At 33.4% G+C, this 18,441-nt stretch overlaps 2 protein-coding genes across 5 annotated transcripts in view; one reads left to right on the top strand and one right to left on the bottom strand.

The window, feature by feature from the left end:
- DENND2D (DENN domain containing 2D) overlaps positions 1–4,231 on the top strand; it is a 38,507-nt gene extending 34,276 nt beyond the window's left edge. The window contains exon 12 of the mRNA XM_087720230.1: positions 846–4,231. Within this exon, the coding sequence (XP_087576356.1) occupies positions 846–907 (62 nt within the window). The 3' untranslated portion in view covers positions 908–4,231. The remainder of the gene's footprint in view (positions 1–845) is intronic.
- Positions 1–18,441, bottom strand: part of CEPT1 (choline/ethanolamine phosphotransferase 1) — a 51,864-nt gene that overhangs the window by 15,916 nt on the left and 17,507 nt on the right. For 2 of the 4 annotated variants that reach the window (XM_087720231.1, XM_087720233.1), the window contains exons 5-9: positions 14,268–14,352; positions 11,041–11,172; positions 8,913–9,071; positions 8,544–8,669; positions 6,632–6,728 (exon numbers count right to left, since the gene is read on the bottom strand). In XM_087720231.1, the coding sequence (XP_087576357.1) occupies positions 6,632–6,728; positions 8,544–8,669; positions 8,913–9,071; positions 11,041–11,172; positions 14,268–14,352 (599 nt within the window). Of the gene's footprint in view, positions 1–5,735; positions 6,729–8,543; positions 8,670–8,912; positions 9,072–11,040; positions 11,173–14,267; positions 14,353–18,441 lie in introns of those variants that run through there. The other 2 variants (XM_087720232.1, XM_087720234.1) reach the window with 2 other exon arrangements.

Below are 18,441 nucleotides of genomic sequence, written 5' to 3'. Positions count from 1 at the left end.
GCCATACAGAGAGAGGGAGGGAGGGAGGGAGGGAGGGAGGAAGAAAGAATTGGTGGCTGTTTTGGTTTTTCTTTACTTTTTCTTTTTAAAAGAAAGGCACTCTTTTCACTTAGAGCCGGGAGCCTGCTCTTAAATTTCCCAGACAAAATTTCATTTATTTGTAATTAGAAATAAATATTTCACAATATATAATTACATATTTTTGTAATTAATCACTATGCTTTAATTATGTTCAATTTATAACAATAAAAATACATCCTACATATCAGATATTTACATTACAATTCGTAACAGCAGCAAAATTACAGTTATAGAGTAGCAACGAAAATAATTTTATGGTTGGGGGTCACCAACATTAGGAACTGTATTAAAGGGTCGCGGCATTAGGAAGGTTGAGAACCACTGGAATAGATTGAGAATAGCAGTCATGCCCTAATCCAACTTCTAAAGGTAAATAGATCGTTAGGTTTTTTTGTTTTTGCTGAGGATATACTGTAATCTTCCACCATATGCTACCCTGACATCATTTGAGATGCTGCTTTGAATGCTTCAGGTATACGGGAAGATGTAGCAAATGGCAAAGGTTTGATATGTGAGCAAAACTAAATATGCCAAGTGTGGGATGAGGAGATCCCTTCCACCTCCTCCCTGCTATGTTTTGTAGACTTATTCCTATCTTATTGTTCTTACTGCAGGGACTCACATGGCCATTGCTTCCTAATTGTTACAGAAGTCATATTTTTTATCAAATGAATATTGACCCAAAGTCGTGTGTGGAGATTATTGTAAGGGATGTTTACATGTTCCAAACATAATAACTAATTCACCTTTTGTTTTAACTGCAGCATATTTTCAGCAGAAATTAAATGAATATCAAGAAGAAAAGAAGAACAGGAGACTCTCCTGAATCTTTGCTTTCATAAGAGAAGTTTGGAGATAGGCAGGCCTGCAACTGATCATCTACCTGGATTAGGTCCATAGGTGAAAGATACCGTTGTTAGCTGTCCTGATAGTACCTGTACTTTCTATGTGAACCATGAAAAGCCATGGGGAACCTTGGGTACTGTTTTCTACATTTTATTTTTTCTTGTGGCTGGCATTACACGCTGTTCTTTACGTGCCTGAAATTTTGTAGTCCAACTGACAATCAAAGCTGCAGTTCCAGAGAAAGAATATAGCAGCATAAAAACTATTATCAAACAATCCTATTTTGATAATCGGATTCTACATTTTTTGGAAATTTTGCCAGATGCAGTAAATAACGCATAAGGCAGAGAATGTAATGGAAATAGTGAGACAATTACATTCTTTGGAAACATTTTTATTCTCATGAAACTGGTTTCCAGGCCAAAAATCTTATATTGAATGTTGTAATTGATGGGATTATAAAATGTATGTTAGATTTCTATATACATTCTATACTTTGCTATGTTTTAAGCAGGAATGCTTGTCCCGGTATCACATGAAATTTTCCCAATTAAAAATTTTACAGGAGGGAAGTAGAACCCTAATATTGGATTAAAGAATGACTTGAAGAACATAGGAATAAAGAAACATAAAAGCAAATACATTCCTAGTGACCATGTCAGCTTTGTAAAGGAAGTTGTCCACCCCATTCCACCACTATAAAACATCAATGAATTGGGAGACACACATTCTTGCACTGAACGTTGGGGATTCAGGAGAACAAGCAAATCTGAGGATGCTATCTTTGAGGGACTGTTGCTGTTCCTAGCATTGTAAGAGGTATTGTGGTGTCACAGTTATAACAAGTAACTGCTAGTGAAAAGTTAATCATACATATTTGTTCCTATTTACAATGAAATTCTTAGGGGCTTAAATCTTGGTGAAGTTCCTGTGCTAATTTGGAAAATACTAATCAAAGCTGTAATTTAGCTAGAAAAAAATCAACAATTTCCTACATCCAGTGTTCATTTTTTGAGACTTCAACAATCTGATGGTTAGCTAGATTAGCTACAGATGATAAGAACTGAAATCTAACACAGTTGAATGGTGTTAGGTTGCCTTAGTTTACCTTAAGTTCTTCTTTATATATTACAAATACTAGTATGGACACTGAGTAGTATGGTTCCAATATAAGAATATAAATCTGATATGTAGGAGTTATGTCAGGAGCTGTAGACATTTGAGTAAAACAAATGTGGTATATAGAAAGTCGAATGTCATGTCAAATTTAACAAAATGTACTTTTTAGGAAGTTTTTAATACGTTAATTTAATGAGAGAGTACAAGTCAAGTCCTCTGACAGGACAAGCTATCAAGCTTATATAAAGTTACAGGAAAATTAGCTCAATATGCTATTGCAATGTCTTTTATAAAATGCTCAGGTTCTTTAGCTAATGAACTATGTTAGAGCTTCCAAGAAGGACAATGCTCTATTCACAATTATATAAGAAATTATATCCAAATTCTTTTATAGGCAGGAGAAAAACTGTGCGATCTGCAAAGGACAATTTAAAGTACAACTCAGAGGGGGACGTTCTCTTCACCCAAATATTTTTTTAAGATTAAAAAAAAACACAAGCTGTGAAAAAAACCATAATTATCTAATCATATCTCTTTGTCGCCACAAACATGCCATTAAAATGACTGCACAGAACAGTATAATCAGTCTTTCCCACTGCATTGATAGAGGATGAATTATTAAATAGGAAAGCATATTATATTGACAGTCCCAGACTTTAAATCTTGGGGTCTCACCATCTTTCCAATACAATATTGAAGCATAATCTTTTGGCTGGCTGTCCTTTCCATGCTTATTAAATCCATAAATCCAGAGTGATTCAAAGTTTTTGTATATAATTCAGAGTCATATTTACATCTTTAAACACTGTGATCTTTGTAATATTTTGTAATATTTATTAATTCACTTAAGGAAATGAAAACAAAGCAGTGGTGGACATCTTATCATATAAATAAATTTTTCCTCAGGCCAACTGTTTTAATCCCTTCTCTTTGTTGTACACTAAAGCACACATAGTGCTTGTTGAATTAGTCTGATCCTAAGATGAGAAATAGACAATATTTTTGACCCTCAACTATTGCTTTGTTAATATGTGATACTCCAATTCTTCGTTACAGGGTTTTTAAAAAAAATGCTATCCAGCTTTATTATACAGTATTCTTAACTGTTAAAGAATATGATTGACTTGGAATTATTTGAAACACATCCCAGTACTGACAATAACTTACAAATTTAGATGTTGCTAATGTCTCATGTCAAAATTCCAAGATTTAATTGAATACACAATAAAATTTCAATTCAAAAGACTATTTGGGAGATGAATCTATTATTCCTAAATGTTTGTTAAATCTGAATTTGTAACCTGCTTCAATTTATGTCATTTTATTTCATTTGAATAATGATCTGATTATACCATTGGCATGATTACATCATTACACAAAAGATGCATATGATGTAAACCAGTGTTTTTCAACCACTGTGCCGCGGCACACTAGTGTGCCGTGACATAATGTAAGGTGTGCCGTGGGAAAATTACTTTATATATAGTCAATATAGGCACAGAGTTAATTTTTTTAAACATTTTCTAATGGTGGTGTGCCTCGTGATTTTTTTCATGAAAAAAGTGTGCCTTTGCACAAAAAAGGTTGAAAAACACTGATGTAAACAATGTAAACATATGTATATCATCCAGACTACTTAATCAGATGAAGTGCAGATATGGTGATATTTTAAAAGTTTTACTGTACTGCTGTTTGCAAATTTAGACAATTCTAATTTCTCTTGGAACAACTCAATGTTTTCAAAACTTAATTGGAGTTTTTAACTGTCCTTTGAATTATTTTAAATATCTGGCAATAGTTATTCAAAGGAAACATTCAGTTATGGGTGCAATATATCCATTTTTTTAGTTTCAATTACAAATGAACCAAAATAAATTGTTAAGAATCTTATTCATATTTATATTTCCTTATTTTGTGTCTTTACATTTTGTTGACTATTTCTTACGCCTTTTCTGCATGCTACATAGTGCTTCTTATCCTAAAATGGATATAAATGTACCTATATTATTAGGGTATAATAAAGATTTGTGTTCATTTCTAGCTGTTACTGTATGTTGAAATATTCTTGGTTTGTTTAATAAAATAAGCCAATGATTCAACATCAAATTTAAAAACGAGGTAAAGTGCATCCATGAGACATCCTGATACACGATCTTCAGAAGAAAGATTGTGAAGATCAACAATAGATTTTTTTTTGGGGGGGGGGAGGGATATTCCACTAGGCCACATGAATGGATGGAAAGAAATAAAGAGAATACATTACAGATTATTGGACATTAAGAAAACCAATGAATGAGTGTAAAAGATTATAGCTGGCTAATATAAAAGAAAAGAGGACTGGTTCAAATACGGTATATGGGTTAGATAAGTCTACTCATACAAACAAATTGCAAAAAATAGCCACCTAAAAATTATCATGGAATACAAGAAAGAATTAAATTGCCCCAGAAGTGTATGTAGACGTATACTATTGAGGGCAAAACCACCGCTAATTTAATTCAATTCATTTTTTGTGAATACATATCAAGAATGTCAGCAATTTAGTATCAAATGCATGGCAACCTTTTTTTAAAACTAGACTCTATAAATTGAAAAATCTGAGAAACAGTGTGTATAACCTATATGCTAGTCACTGTCAATATTTTTGCATCAATGTTTGTTGGCTTGTCCAAGATAGCAAATGTTTAAAGAGCCTTCAAAATCTTTTAAACTTGAGAGTATGGCTAGAGAAATGTTATGTAGAAAGGTATCATTATAAACTTCCAGTAATATTGGAGCATGAAACTTGGTATTTGTTATCTGGTATCTGGTATACATTATTTTTCAGAGATATAATTTTTACTAATTTCTTCCTTGGTTACATTTGACTCAATGTTACATAATAGAGAGTAAAAACAAGTTGATTTCTTGAGTCAGACACTTCATATACTTCATTCTAGCTATGGCAGAGGTGGTATTCAGCAGGATCTGACCAGTTCTGGAGAACCGGTAGCGGACATTTTGAGTAGTTCGGAGAACCAGTAAATATCACCTCTGACTAGCCCCACTCCCATCTATTCTCTGCCTCCCAGCTGATCTGGAGGAAATGGAGATTTTGTAGTATCCTCCTGCCACACCCACCAAGCCACGTCATACCCAACAAGCCATGCTCACAGAACCAGTAGTAAATTTTTTTGGATCCCACCACTGAGCCATGCCTAATAAAAATACTACACTGTTGCAATTATTTCAGTAGAAAATAAAATAAAATATAAATATGTTCTCAAGATGAAAAATCTCTTCCTCTTGGGATTTGGTGCTCATTTTGAATTGTTTCTTCCCACTAAGACAAGTGTTCTCTTTTGAAGATAGCAGACAGCATAAGGGCAGGAAGTAACCCCAGATCAAATACTTACAAATATGTAGGATAGTGTATCATCTATTACTTATGAATATATATGCCTGCATCATTGTTTCCCTTTCCTGAAATGTATAATTATCAGTGCATCACTTTTGCTTGCAGGGTGACTTATTTTGGTGGGGTCCCATAGTGTATGTACTATTTATGTAAGAAACACTGCAATGATCCTTATTTGCTTTGGGTCTGGGGTTTTGATTACTTACTGCTAATATAGTTCAACTGCACAAATATACTTTTAACAGTTCAAATTAATATTTTGCTGATTGATCAAAACATAAGAGCACAAGGATTATTATAGTTATGAGAATTTTCATTTATTAAACAGAAATATTTTGCATAAATTTTATACAAAAAGTAACTGCAAATTTTGTATAGACTTTCCACTGAAAAAAACCTGAAAATTTATTTTAAAGTGTTTATTTTAAAAAATAAATTGACAGATAACACACTATACTGCATGCTGACAATCATCCCACATTTTAGGGGACTAGGGTTAGAATTTTTTAAAGACAAAAGATGTAATTTATCAAGCACAGTGGCTGTGTACAATGTGCAATGACAAAATGATCAGCCACAGTGGATTGCTTCCAAAGATAGCATTTCAAGATGCTAGCTTCCAGAGACAATGCAAATAACATGAAGTATCTGTTTTCTTAAAAACTAACCACAGTTATCAGCAACTGGTGATGAATCTAGGCTCAAGTCCAAAGTATTCCAGCCACCAAAGGTAGTGAGATGCCAGAGTTTCTCAAGGCAATTAATAATTATACTTTTGGGACAGTATTAAATGAGCACTTTAAAGGATAATTAAATTAAAAGCAAATAGGCTTATAGCTTGTAAATACACTGTATTAGAAATTCCTGTTGTTGGGAATCCATTTATCTGAGGTCAAGGTACCGGTAATTACAATGACAAAGCCTTATTCTCTGCATGCTTCTCTAGGTAACACACCCATGGACCTGGTAATATAGACATTTGGAGAATACTTGGGATTCTCCTTTTGTTGGAGGACTGTCTAACTAGGGAGTGTCATCAGTAACAAAATTAGTTATACAACATTATTATAAATTAGATTTGTTCCTATCTGCTGCAGTTTCTGTAGGCTCCTCAATAGAACCGCATTCTCTCTTGTAGAAAACAGCTACTAGTTATTGCAATAACCTAGTGATGATTTGAATACGTACTGTAGGTCTTGATCTTAAAGACACTGATGTGAAGATGGGAAGCAATTTGATTGCAGACACTGACACAGTATCGGAGTAAATCAAAAAGAGAAAAAATCTGAAAGGACAATATAAGAACGTGTGAGATTTGGACATAAAAACTTACGCACAATTTATACTTTTGTGTTTTGAACCCATCATTTTAAACATGAGGATACACTCTTCAATAAGATTTTATCTTGTCCTGACCAAAGAAACATTTTTTACCTGCATTTTAAAGCAGAAGTTGGAGCTGGGAAAGATCCAGTACCCCAGCAGCCTAAGCTAGAGGACAGGGCAGGCATGTTCCTAAAGGATGTACTACCATGATGTCATTTCATGCAAAATAAAATAAAGTCTCACTTGGTAGGAGTGAGCCAGTTTAGTTTGCCCTTTTGCAATTGAAATGCTTGCGAGATTACGCTGCCCAATCTCACCTGCCTTATATTTTCCTAAAAGGAGAAAGTCCCCAACATTCTTGCTCCAATGCAACTGTGGAGATCTTAGGGTTTATGACTTGACTTTCTCTACTGGAGATATGGGATTCTTTTAATATTCTAGGCTAGAGGATTCCATCATCAATACAAAAACACCAACCTTTTCTTAATCATGGGCACGGGTCTATGAAAGCTGTATAGTTTCACAAGACAGAACCGCAAGCCTATGTTGAAATCCCTTATCATTCAAATAAATCTTTCGTGATATGGTTATAACATGGATAAAATATGGCAACTATTGTCCTGAGCACTTTGGAGAAAGGCTAAGTTAACTATGCAGTAAGTGAAATGTGTGACATGAAAACTCAAATAGTATCAGTGATTGAAATATCAGTAATTTTTAACACTTTAATATCAATTACATAATATTGTCAGAGATGGTGTAGGGTTTGGGCGGGGGTTGGACTAGACGACCTACAAGGTCTCTTCCAACTCTGTAAATCAACATGATCTTAAAGAATAAAAAATGAAGAATTTAAAAAATCATTAAAAACTAAAACAAGGAAAGAGCATTTTAAAAACCTAATTGATAACATGTCTAAAATTAATTATATTTTCTTCAAATGACAATATTTTATTGAGGATTTGAAGGGAACTGCAAAATGTTATATTTCTTTAGAAAAACTGGCTTACTTTTAAAAAGATGAACATTATGGATTATTGTTCCAATGCACATAGCCAAAGGGGAACGATTGATACCTGGTCTATGATACTTAGCTGTGATTTCTCAGTATAACTTTCTCAGACTCTAAGTTCAGAAGACTATAAATAACATGTTTCTATTGTAAAAATTCTCCTTTCTCAAGCTACAGATGACATTACTTTATTGTGCAATCTAAAACATTAAGTTACTTGTCGTTTTCTGCTGAGGGTGATTATCTGTAGGCATGCTCCAGAGATGTGGAAAATTATACTGGTTTGTTTCTGGGTGTGATTCAAGGTTATGAATGCTTCTTTAAAGCTCTACATGGCAAAAGACCCCGGTATTAGAGGGTTTGGCTGTCTCCCTAACATCTGCAGGGTTGCTGCATTCTGGTTTCCTTCAATTTAACAATGTCACCTCAGTACTACAGAAGCATGGCTTCTCTGTAGCACTACCTGCCTTTAAGAATAGAGTTGCCCTTAAGATCCAGATGGCTCCCACCTTGCTGTTGTTTAGAAGAATCATGAAGACCTGGTTTTCACTTCACTTTATTGAGCTTGCCATCATTTATCTTTATTTTTTATGTATTATTGATTTTATTATATTTTTTTGTTGCTGTTGTGAACTGTCCAGAGTTGTTGAGAATGGGTGGCATGCAAATTTATAAATAATATAGTAATAATTATGAATCCAACATTGTCAATAGAAAATCAAGGATGTATACATGTATCTTAAAAATGAACTTGCCACTTACCAAGGCAATCCATAGTACAATGTATTCGTCAATAAAGCTATTAAAATATTGATCCAAGAACAAAAGTGCTGGACCTATGAATGCTGTGTCGTGAAGGTGCATCTCACTTTTGGTCATATGAGCAACCTACAGAGAAAAAACAAGCATTTGTTATTTATAATCAGAATGAATAATGTCTATGGTGGAAGGAACTACATATAGTACATTTAATAAATGTTTCTCTTTAAGGACTAATCCAGTCATAAGATAAACCCTGTTGAAGTGTCACCACATACACTAATAATTGTGGACTGGGAGAAAAAAAAGAATAAACTTGTAATAATACAGCATTTCATAGAAAATGAGTTAAAAGCACAAAGAAATACTTACCACTAGTTTGTTAGTTATCTTAGCAGAAACAAACCCAAAAGTCAGTATATAGAGGCAAGGATGTTTTTCAAAAAGTTCCACAGCAGATTTCTTGTAGATCATGGCAGCTAATGTAATGACAGTTCCAATATGAAGAAATGGTGAAAGGACACTTGTTCCCTACATAGGAAAGAGATTTAATATTAATTTACAATGCTGGGCATATAACATAAATGCAAATGCAGCATTCCAGAGCACACCTTGGTCAAAAATACATACATACATACATACATACATACATACATACATACATACATACATACCTTTTAATTATAACTAAATCCCATTGAAACTTTTTCAAAGTCAGTGGGGAACTAATAAGAACCATATGACCTACAATATTTAGTTAAGATGCAAAAGATGAATAAGCATACATTTATCTAATTTATTTAATTCTCCAATTTAAAATTGTGGTTGCTCAGTTTCAAAAAGACTCTGAACAGAGTAACACTGAAGAAAAACAAAAATAATTAAAAGAAAATAAATAAATAATCAGCCCCAAAGAAACTATTGAACATCGTGCAGCTAAGATGTCATGGTGATTATCAATGTCTCCTTTCACAAATTTTAGATGGGCAGCAATGTTCTTTTTAGAGACTAGTAGCTTTGTCCTTACAATCCCGCTATGTACACTATTGTTTAGTATTCTCATGTTCACCAATGCAAGGGAGGAATTTAATTGTTTAGATGTCACTCTGGGTTTCTTTGAAGCCTACCAGTCTATTACACACTTTGCTATTGGTGTGATCTTCATTGTTTGTCCAGTCTTGAGAAGAGTAATGAAGTGTAAATTACTTCTACTTATATTCAATCTACCTAATAATGGACTGATGAGTCCAAATTCTTCGGGAATAATTTTGTTGCCTTTTTCAGCCTGGTGAGCACTAACAATTGTTTTTCAGAGATCTCCAGAAATCTCCTTTGTTTGAACCATGACACATTTTCACATGTTGCAAAGATCAGACTTTGATACTGGTACCCCAGAATTATTTTGTTTAAATAAGGCAGAACTTCTTACAGCCACACCTGATCATCACCCCATTGCCTGAAATGCCTGACACTCATTTCCCCTTCAAATGAACTGATAATCCTAGAGGTTTACACATTTTGCCAAACACAAACATACAGTTTTCAATCATTTTCCTAATTAAATAAATGAACATGTGCATTTTTTACTCATTTGTTTAATTGGGTAATCTAGTTCAGGATTTGTGTGGGGAACAGATCATATTTTAGGTCAAACATGCAGAAATACTGAACATTTAAAAGAGTTCATAATCTTTTAAACACCACTGTATATATTAAACACTCATCTAAATTAATGCAAAATATGCTCCAAAGACAACTGGTCTTAGTTTATTTTTAGATCAGTGGTGTTCTAATAACCAAAGGAGTATGAACAAACACTCTTGACTGTGATGTGTTTTATGTTATGAAAATGTATAAAATCAATCTCTGATAAGAAGTTTGAAATTTGTAATAGAAAATGATGCACTTCTATAACATATAAATTCTTTTCTTAGTCACTATATTATATTGGAATTTTTATTTAGATGCTGTATATTCTTTCCTTTACTAATAATGTAGTGTAGGATCTTATTAATTAGTCTTCAAAATTTTTAAAATAAGACTATTTTATTTTAAATCATATAGAATCAGATTGACCCAAGTAATTTTGCTTGAGAATGACATCTGATGACAACTCAAAACTAGGAAACTGATATTTATTGCAAACCCTGTGCCTGACCATAGAGATCCAGTCTACCTCTTTTGTTCTGAGTTTGGCTTCTCATCTAATCCAGAAGGACATGCTTTGAATGTTAGGATGCACTGGAGAACACAGAACTTTGTTTTTTTAAAAATATGTTACGATGCTATTGAGAATTTATTATTTTAATGTTAATTTTTACTGACACTCATTTCCTCTTCAAATGCCTGACACTAATTTCCCCGTCAAATGAACTGATTTTTCTTTAAATAACCCCTATGAGCCTTTGGGGGAAAAAAGAAAGGAAGGAAGGATTATACAGAAGAGAAAATAGAAGAATAATGTACATTAAAATACAAAACAAAACAGAAAAGCGCTTACTGCTATAGTTGATCCATTTTTGCCAACTCCACCTGTGAAGATCACACCAAAGTAGTTTGTACAAGAGAATATGGTTCCTGCTACTGTACAAATAGCTGGAAGTATTTTCATGTGAATGTTTAACACTGGAATCTTAACAAGAAAGGAAAATATTAAAACAGTTTAAATATTTAATGTTAATTTTATTTTATTTTAGATTTAGATTTCAAATGAACTCAAAACATTCCACTTTTCTAAATCTGTATCCAGGAATTTTCTGGAACAGGGCTTTAAAAAAACCTTTGGAATATATTACTTTACCTTTCAGAGTTTTTTTTTATTTCTATGAAATACTAGACCTATATGTGACCATAATAACTGAATGGAAGGACTAAACATTTGAATGCCTATTTCAGCATAATCAGGAACCAAGATTTAATTGTTATAATAGATATTGTCTTTGAAGTAAGAAATGGCATAATGAAAATAATTGTGTGTTCAGGGAAGAAAGCTCTTTGAAATTCACAGAAGAATGAGGAAAAGATCTTTGGATATATTCCAAAATTCTATGTCACAGGCATAAAAGAAAAAAAAAGAGCTGCATGTGAATGCAATAATGGATAATTTTGTAGTATTCTGGACAGAACAAAGCAGGTGGCATTGATATGGAATCATGGTTCCATGTATAGCAACTGATGGTCAGAACTACTTGTAAACAAGTAGTTTACAACAAGAACTACTTGTAAACAAGGATTAATGGATAATAATGATGGCTTGACCTACAATAATTTACATTATCCAATTGTTGTTAGTTTCATAAGAACATAGAATACTACAGTAGAGTAACATTGCAATGGCTCTGTGGAATTTTAGACCAGTCTGAAGATAATTGAACCTACTCCCTTCTGCACACAAAACAGGCATTTAAACTTTATACACTAAATGGTATCATGTGAAGAAATGTTTCCATTTTTCAATTATAAACATAATTTTCAAATAATGGGCTATAGGTGGATGGTCTGCTGTACTTATTCTACATGACTTTTATTTTCTTACATTATCATTCTAATATAGGCTTTCTCAGAAATAAATATTATAGTGTTCATTAAGGTAAGGCAAGTTATATATAGGCAAGTGTGTATATGGTTATGTATATACAGTAAGGCAGTGTTTACACAATTGCAAAAAATAGCGCAATTGTAATAGCCATGCCAAAATTAGCTGCAATTCTTTTGTGGTCGGCCTGCCCCCAAGAAAAATAAAATTCTTGGGATTCTAGATGCCTTTTTCAAATATAAAATATATTGCATAAAATATCAAAGTTATGTATTTCACACAAGCTGGTAATGTTTTTTTTACAAACTAAATATTAGCATGGGTAAGCTGTAAGCCCTCTCATTTATTTGCAGTGTGCGTGATCTAAAACCATCCTGTTTGTAACTGTATTAGTGAGCCTATTATCCAACTTCTTATTTATGGCATAATATTTGTTCCATGTATTTAATACATTTTCTCATGAAACAGATAGCTTTTTTAAATTGTATAATGGCAGCATACATCACACATGAGCAGTTCCAGCATCCATTTCCCTTACAAAGACTGATGCAAAGTAAAAAAAATACTTCTTCCTCATCACGCTGTAAGCATTTGTGCCTTCATTCATTTGGTTTTTAGAGACTACAGACATTTCATTATTCACTCACATGTTAAGATGAACAAAACCGAAGGGAGGCCACAACAATACATTGTAAATCTCTTTCTGAATATTCTAGGACTACACTAGTATGAAATGTGGTAAAGAAGGCTGCTGTCCCATTCAGTTTGTTTCTCTTTTAACTTTTGGACAGAATACTTCAATAATACCATTAGAATGCATTTTGTGCAACTATCATGTAAACATAAAGTGATACAGAAAGAAAAGTAGAATGTTTGAGTATATACTGATATATACAGTATTTTTCTTTATTTAGTACACCTAGTACTATGCCTTTTTTTACCCAATATAAAAAACAATTTAAGTAGCTAAGGGTACCAAATGAAAGAAATATTGTTTGAAATGAGCATTTCAGCAACTTTTAAAATAATTTGTTATTTTATTTGCTTTTACTGTAATATATATTATAATATTCACCAATTATTCATTTTCAATATTTAGATAACTTACAAACATATGACACAAACAATTGTTATAGATAAAACAACATGTTCAAGCATCTAGGGCAGCCAAATTATCGTGTTAGTTGTTTCTTTACCATTGTTTGAATTGCATTTGTAGTATAAGACTTACATTAGATGATTTATGCATGCCAATTGGAGATTCTTTGCAAGCTGTCCCTCTGAATCCACAGCTGAGGGTCGAGACAGGCATGTCTCTCAAAGGCTTGTTAGGGTTACTTTGTCTCTCCCCACCCACCCACCCCGGCCAAAGATTGGGAAAAAGCCTCACACATTGCCTCAATATTCAAAACTGCATGTTTGGAAAGGGGCTATCTAAGACTGTACATAATACTCCATGCATAAACTGAACAGAACAGCTGGTCTTAGGTGTTCCATGCTTGAGCTTTGTCTATATGTGGAACAAAATGGGCCCTTTTTTCCATTAGTTAGAAATCAAAATGTGATTGGTTGGGAGTGGAGTTAAGAAAAAAACCAAAAACGTTAGCAGTGGCTAAGGAGTCTGAACACAGGTGGTAGAGACTGGAGGTGAAGCTGATAGGATATAACTCACTGAAGGCTACTGAAAAGAAAGAGTGAAAGGGGGACAGCCCTTGCTATACTCACCCATCAAATACTCAGGGGTTGTTCCAGATTTTGATCACCTAATAGCTAGAACAATCAAAATATTCTAGTTTTGTTTCTGCTGAATCATGGCTAACTGAAATGATTCAGCATAACTTCTGGAATATAATGGTTTATTCTGGGTTAGAAAGAAAATGTACTTTCCATTCCTTGCATAATCCTAGTACTATGCAAAGCCTCTCTCCAAATGATGCATAGGTTTACCAATCTATCAATTTTTAATTTATGCATCTACAGTCTACTAGTATGTGCCACTGAATTATCCAGTATATTAGTATAACCTGTTTAGATACCAGTCAAAATGATTTCTTATGGAAGAGATTTTGACTGAATCCCAGCATTTTATTAAAATCTTTCCAACAAAAATAAGAATAATATAAATATATAGAGAAATGAATTTCTCTAGAATAGAAGACTAAAAGATATAAGATAGAGATGGACAAAATTACCATAGTTTGCCAAAATGTAGGTCCTCCAATCGCTGCCAGTAAATGCATGCTTATTATGAAGACTTGCACCTCAGTCACATCAATTCTGATTAGGTACAAAAAAAGCCAAAAAAGAAGAATTACTCAAAGCAATTTTAAATAATTTTGCAGGCACAGCAGCTCTTGTTTATCATGCACAAGGTAAGAGAGAGGAAACAAAGAATAAGTGGAACAAGAGGAAAAAAATAAAGCAAAATATTTTTTAAAAATATATAACTAATGCAGCTCATTGGCTTAACAGTACAGAGCTAGTTTATTTGTATGTATTAATTTACAGTATATTCTCCTGTTTTATTCAGTCAGAGTCGTCAATGCCACACCTCTAAATTGCCATAAGAGCACATAGGTGATAAATAGAGAACCAGCAATGGTTTAAATTTCTACAACACTCAAGTTGGTTCTAAAATGTAAATGTGACTTTCTCATTACATTGAATGATTTAGTTACAAGAGAAACGTTCAGAATTTTCCTTCCGACCAATCCTTTGGCTGTACAGAAGTGCAGGTAGGAATGTTAAAAGTTTTATTTATACCAAACAATGACAAGAAGTTGTAGAAATTTAAACCTTGCCTACCAGTAAAAAGAATTTAGATAGAAAGCTTTTAAGAAAAATAATGAATTCAATGGATATCTTTCTTCTTTCATTCTGTAGCGATTTAATTTTTTAATACTGCTGACTTCAGTGAATTGAGTCATGACGCTTTAAATAAACAGATTATGCTAAATGAAGATTGACTATGTGAACCCATAAGTAATCACAATTTGAAATCATAGTTTTAAGTTGGTGTATGAATCATCACATCATACTTTTGGTCTATTCCGTCTGTGTGTCCCATGTAAAGCTCTTCCTCAAAGATGTACAATTTTTTTCAGGCCAAGAACCACAGTTGGTCTTTGGCCTCTGGAAACTGTCCTTTAAACATAGGTAGAATCAAGATAATGGAACAGGTAAAAGTAGTATAAAGAGTAAATTCAATTTTATTTAATGTACTTTAATTAAATACAGGTAGTCCTTGACTTGCAACCATAACTGAGCCCAAAACTTCAATCTCAGAGCAAGTGAGTACAATAGTTGTTAAGCAAATCACTGCAGTTGTTAAATGAGCCATCTGGTTGTTGAGTGAACTTGGCTTCTCCCATTGACTTTGCTTATCAGAAGCCAGTTGGGAAGGATACAAATGGTGATTGCATGACAATGCAACTGTCATAAATACATTCCACTTGCCAAGTGCCCAAATTTTAATAACATGATCATGGAGATGCTGCCTTTGAACTATGGTGCTGGAGAAGACTCCTGTGAATCCCTTGGACTGCAAGGTGATGAAACCAGTCAGTCCTAGAGGAGATCAACCCTGACTGCTTTTTAGAAGGCCAGATCCTGAAGATGAAACTCAAATACTTTGGCCACCTAATGAGAAGGAAGGACTCACTGGAGAAGAGCCTAATGCTGGGAAAGATTGAGGGCAAAAGAAAGGAATGACAAAGAATAAGGTGGCTGGATTGGGTCACCGAAGCAGTAGATGTGAGCTTAAAATGGACTCCAGAGGATGGTAAAGGACAGGAAGGCCTGGAGGAACATTGTCCATGGGGTGGGCGAGACGCAACTTTGCAACTAACAACAATAAGGAATGCTGCAATAATTGTAAGTGTGAAAACTAGGCATAAGTTATATTTTTCAGTGCCATCTGAATAATCACTAAATGAAGGGTTGTAAGTTGAGGACTACTTGTACAGTTAACTTGAATATTATACAGATGTTATATTACAATTTATTAACAACTTTTGAAGAAAGCTTGGATATATATGAAAAGTATTGGGGTCCGTGCAACCCAGGGCAGTAAGTGCTTGCCTATGCTCTTGCCCATTCATAGAAATTCAAGGCATCTCTCTTCAGGCTAATTTGTGCTTTTTTTTTTATTCCAAACATGCCATTCTTCCTGGCTACCATCCTTCTTCCAAGTTCTTCTTGAGCTTAAGGCAAAGATAAAGCTTTGATCTGCAAGTGCCAAACCACATTTCTTCCTGCCAACAAAACACTCATTTCTCAGGAGAATCCGTGATATTCAGAAAAATAAATGTAGTACAGATAAAATGCACATCTTGACATACACCAACAAAAAGACATCTTCCACTTTTTATGATGTTTCAAGCCCCCAAAGTACAATTGCTTAGGAAAATATTATTGTATTTAACATAAATGTAGGCCATTTCATATGTAAAGAATGAAAGCAAATGTTTAAATGTGCAGTTGATAATTTCTGAAAAGTGTATTTGATATTTGACCACTAGTAGCACAATAGCTAGTTTATGATATGGTGGGTAATATGGGTTATTTGGGAATTATCCACTAATATCCAATTATTGTTTCAGAAAGTTCAAATAGAAATCTAAGTCCTGGCAAGAACTCTTACATATATTTTATACCTATATTCAACCCCAGAGACAGGTACACAGATCCATACATCAAAAGACATGCATATATATCAAATTAGATTAAGCAACCTTGCATAGATCATATATCAGACAAAAAGAAAAAAAATAAGATGTTACAGGAATTTAGGAGGAAAAAAACAACAGCTAAAATTGTAGGAATGGCAGGCATGCCAGATGGCCATAATGAAACTGCACATGAAGTCAAACACCACAATATTTTTTCAAAACTGTTTATATATATTTGTGTCCTATATAAAAGAAGTTCTATAATAATCAGCATCTGAAGATCACACTTAGAGCATTCACATTTAGAAGTGTAGTGAAATACTATTATTACAAATGGAGCAACCTAAGCTGATATTCCTAATAACAAACACCTTCATTTTCCATCAATTTATACACCAAATATATGACTTCAGATAATTAGGTAACAACTACAATATTTCCAAACCTTAGATTGGTGACTGAAATACCATTCAGTCAAAAAATACTATTGTATCCAAAATGACAACAGATACCCTTTAGATATCATATATGCAGTAGGTAGACATACACTATATTGCCAAAAGTATTCGCTCACAACTGAGTCCGATTATGTGGACGGGTGAGCGAATACTTTTGGCAATATAATGTATCTGTTAAGTGATAGAGTCACTGAGAGTGAGTTGGATGGCCATATACATTTTCTTAAATAAAAATGTTGTAAGAAGTGACTGGTAATAAAATACTAAATATATAATTGAATTTGCTTTAAATATGACTGGGTTTATTTAAGTTTTAATGATAAAATTACTTTGAGCCACATAAATATGGATGCCAGGGTTGTGGGAGGAAAGATATGTATTACACCTCAATCTTATATAATATGTTGGTGATTTTACTTTGCCTCCATTTGGGTGTCTTCCTTCCTTGTTCATTTTAAATATTCTGTAAACTGTCTTGATTATTTTAATGCAGTGCTACATTCTATGTTTGATCCTAGGTCTCTAATTTATCCAGTGTTCACAGTTCACATTTGCCTATTATTTGCCCCCACCCGAATGTTGAATGAATGTTGCTTGGTTTTAATTATACATTGTGTTTATATGTCATTGTATGTTTCCCCCTCCCATACAAGTTGTTAGCCGCCCTGAGTCCCCTCAGGGAAAAGGGCGGCCTATAAATAAACTTAACTACAACTACAACTAACTAACTATTTAAAAATCTGAGAAGATAAAGAATATTCTATTTTGATAGCAAAAATATGTCAGCTGTCCCGTAGACTGTGACCATAGAATTTGAGAAACATTTTTTAAGATGTTGTTGATTGCACTGAATAATATAAGTTTTACACATTTTTCAAACTACAAAACTCACTGCCTCAATTGCATTTGATCTGTGGGCTTTAGCAAACTGCTTTTAGCATTTGATATTTTCATGGGATGATACTATTACAACCAAGATTAAATATAGTTGTAAAACTTAAGAAACAAATACATTCTAATTATTATCCCAATTATCTGGTAATTTAAAGTCTTTTTAATACTTTGGCTACTTTTTGAGTCATAAAAGAATTAAGGAATTCCATGTAGGCGTCAAATAGTGTTCTGCAATACTTCACGTTGATTTATGTCTCATATTCCTCTCATCAATGATCCACATTTTCTTATGTCATATGCATATTGCTATTTCCTTCCATAGAGTAGAAACAATAAATATCTGC

This window comes from Thamnophis sirtalis, unplaced genomic scaffold (genome assembly GCF_051295495.1).
Source record: "Thamnophis sirtalis isolate CommonGarterSnake01/CBP01778 unplaced genomic scaffold, rThaSir2_p1.2 scaffold_7, whole genome shotgun sequence".
Lineage (NCBI taxonomy): Eukaryota > Metazoa > Chordata > Lepidosauria > Squamata > Natricidae > Thamnophis > Thamnophis sirtalis.
The sequence above is the reverse complement of the archived record's forward strand: the minus strand, read 5'-3'. Positions and strand labels throughout refer to the sequence as shown.